The sequence below is a fragment of the Lycium ferocissimum genome, chromosome 9 (assembly GCF_029784015.1).
Source record: "Lycium ferocissimum isolate CSIRO_LF1 chromosome 9, AGI_CSIRO_Lferr_CH_V1, whole genome shotgun sequence".
Lineage (NCBI taxonomy): Eukaryota > Viridiplantae > Streptophyta > Magnoliopsida > Solanales > Solanaceae > Lycium > Lycium ferocissimum.
The window spans coordinates 47,487,059-47,490,518 of NC_081350.1; the positions used below are offsets into that span (position 1 = coordinate 47,487,059).

The window sequence follows — 3,460 nt, forward strand, 5'->3', positions numbered from 1 at the left end:
CCACACTGCCCATCCTTGCTGCTTCCGTCACTGTTCAGTTTTGCCATCATGGAGGGAGGTTTTATCCATCTAACACTGATTGCTGATTTTTGGTTGACTGCATTCTCCATGGCTCTACATAAGCTACTCCATGAATTTCCAATCCTTGCCTTTGTGAATTTATTCCTTGTGATCTGCAGAGTAGAAAAAAGTATGTTAGATTTTGTGACATATATAGTAGGCTTAATTGCCTCATGTTTACTGCTGCATCTGGATTTCCAAATCTCCCAGCAAATGATAGGAGGGATGATCTTCGATACAAAAGCAGCTATAGGATTAGAGGTCTTAAGGTTCCACGAGTTCAAAAGAATAAGCTTGAAGGAAATGTTCCTGTAATTGATACTCAATGGACCCACAAAGAAGCTCCAAATTTTCTTTGCGAGGCCTCCATAGGCAAACAAGTGATCAATGTTTTCACGAGTATTGCCAGTGATATCCCCCTCACAACAATAGCACCCAGGCTCTATGGAAATTCCAAGACTAGCAACTTTGCTATCAATGGATAGTCTGTCTTGAATGGCTCTCCAAGTGAGAAAAGACATTTTGAAAGGAATATTTTTATGCCAAAGATTGTCTAAATGTCATTTTTGGTCTTCTTTGTCGCATCTTGTCCCAAGCAGTACCAACACTAAATGAACCAGTTTGCGTTTCTGTCCATAAGCATGAGTCGTAAGAAACATTTTCTTTTTGGATTGTCTTAAAGAAAGATTTGATCCTTTATTTTCTTTAACTCCAAATGAGAGTTGATTTACAAATCTACCTATTAAAATTTGGAGTGACTCTGTTGCAATATGCAATGTTTCAGTTTAGACGTCAGATTATATTTCACTATGTTGCTTGTACATATATTTATTTATGGTCTACATTATAGAATGTTTATTAGTTTCGACACAATTTTCACTTTCAATTCATTTTTGTTTTTATTCCTTTTGAATTGTATATGACCATGAGTGTTGTAATGGTTACAGTGATGTCACAGGCATGAGCATTGAAATTTATTTTTTTATTATTTGTCAGATGTCATATTTGCTTATCTTGAGCTCTGATGGAATACAGGCATACGCAGCGGAAGCAAATAGCTAGGATCGAACTTGCATGTAATATAGACAACACATAATCAAAGATATTGATCAAACATAAAATTAATACTTATCTCTTGAAGCGTGAATGCAACCTCGAATCTAGCCTTCAAGCACGAGCAAAAACCATCCACGCGTTCATCCTCTAGTTCCACGGTCTTCTACTGTGTATCCTGAAGTTCTATGAACGTAATACTTGAGTGGCAAGTATTCGGCTAAAGAACAATCATCACTTAGGGTTCAATGGCTTTCTTTATATACACACGTTTTTAGGGTAAACCCTAGCCAAAAACGTGTAGCCCTTTCCTAACCCACCAAGGATATTATTTTTCCTTTTATTTTCCTTGTTCTAGAATATTCAGGCACAGCAGGGACCACAGATTTAATAACGAGGCTTCCTATTGTGGTATTAATTCGGAATATGAATGAATTAATCCTACCACAATAAATTACAATTTATTACCACTAGAAAACCGTAATTGCACTCCTCGTTTAATTTCGAAATCCTTCATTAAAAATTTATTTAACTCCCCATGTTAAGATTACGACACCAATCAAATAAATTAAATTACCGACAATTTAATTCATCGACTAATTTAATCTTTTATATTTCGCTTAACTTACATCATGTGACGGATAAAAAATCCACCGTGGTTTTCACATGAGACTTATAAGCATCCATAAAGGGGTATCATCAATCTCAAAGTCGAGACACGGATTCTATCAACTAATTATTATTTCACAAATGTAATTTGCTATTATCCAATTTACCAGGAATACATAGACCCGCAATTGAGTCGTACCTTTTAATAAATCAAAATAATGAACAAATCACATTGATCATAATAATTATATCAAGATTAAGAGTATAAGTACATTTAATGAACTAGAGAATTTGTTTTATATATTCAAGACAAAAACACTTATCTCTACTTGGTCCGTTTAATACATACAAAATGTACTAGCACAAGAAGACTAACTACACCGTTCCCATAATGAAGATACATTATATTAATCTTGTGCTACAATCATACCGATGGCTTTGTCCAATTTCCATCTTCGATTGTGAACATAAATTTTATACTTATAAGAACCGACGATTTAATCTTTCGTGTATAAGCTAAACTCTATACACTAAATCATCTACTATATAAGTAAAGGACACACATACTAGTACATGATCTATTTAATTCTTTATTAAACAATGAATAAATAATTGTTCTATAATAGATACTATATCCAAACACATGGTTAATAGTATATATATCCCAACAGAGCTCAACTATCAAGTTGCCAATAAAGTATCAAATTCATGAATTTTTTACTTTATTAATATGTCTTTTGTTACTCGATAAGATGTTTCAATAATTTTATGTGGTAATGCAAAATCTTGTACTAAATCATTTGAGATATATGTGCAACGCATGTGCCCCTTGCACCCCTCTGGCTCCGCCCTTGCAATTGATATAATAAGATTGATTAAAAAGGGTACTGCTTCCGACATCCTCTGTTGAAGCAAACAAATTTTATAAAGGAGATATATCAACGTTTAACTAAAAGTGTGCATGTTTGGCTAGAAGAACAAAAATAGAATTGGTCGAAGAGTATGCCTTTTGAATTTATTCATAAAAGGTCTTAACGTAACGTTACGCGAGAATGTTAACTTTAGGTATATTTAATTTCTAATTTATAACAAAATCAAATATTTGTTCATATATGTACACATTATATTTTTTAGTAACCTAGATTACATGATAAATGCTTGCTATAAGAGGTCAAACAACAATAATGGTATAATTTTTTTCACAATATTACTATATATAACTTATATTCAAAGAATAAAAGTGCTCAGACGATCTAATACTGCCTCAGTAGAGACAATTGTTCAGAAGATAAGCATGTGACTTCCCTTATCTCATTATTTTTTTATCATATATTATAATGATCCAATTATTATGAGTCTCTCAGCAATAATTGTGATTTGTTAGCAAGCAGTCGCCTAATCGAAGAGGCAATATTCCCTTTTTCTTACAAGCCAAGGCTGTTTAATTTATGACTTTTTCCTGCCAAATGTACACATACACACACATGTTCTGTTCATATATACCTACGACGGAGAAAATTGTTAAAACGAAAATGTATAACTTACGTTGCTAAATATATGTTCATAAATATCTCGGACGACCTAACATGTTCTTAATTAGCTAAAATTAAGGCAAGATAAGATAATTTTAGGAGCAGGGATCGGAGGCCTGAGAATAATTGTTTGTTTTACGTACTCGAATGTTGAAACAGCTGGAATTATGAGATCTTAAACAATAAAATTCAGCAAAATGTAAGGA

The 3,460-nt window shown here is 33.0% G+C and overlaps 1 protein-coding gene across 1 annotated transcript in view; it reads right to left on the reverse strand.

Moving 5' to 3' along the window:
* Nucleotides 1-581, reverse strand: part of LOC132031987 (uncharacterized) — a 1,050-nt gene extending 469 nt beyond the window's left edge. Inside the window, exon 1 of the mRNA XM_059421824.1 lies at nt 1-581. This exon is cut by the window's left edge and continues 469 nt beyond it. Coding sequence (XP_059277807.1) covers nt 1-581 — 581 coding nt within the window.
* Nucleotides 582-3,460: the final 2,879 nt, after the last annotated feature.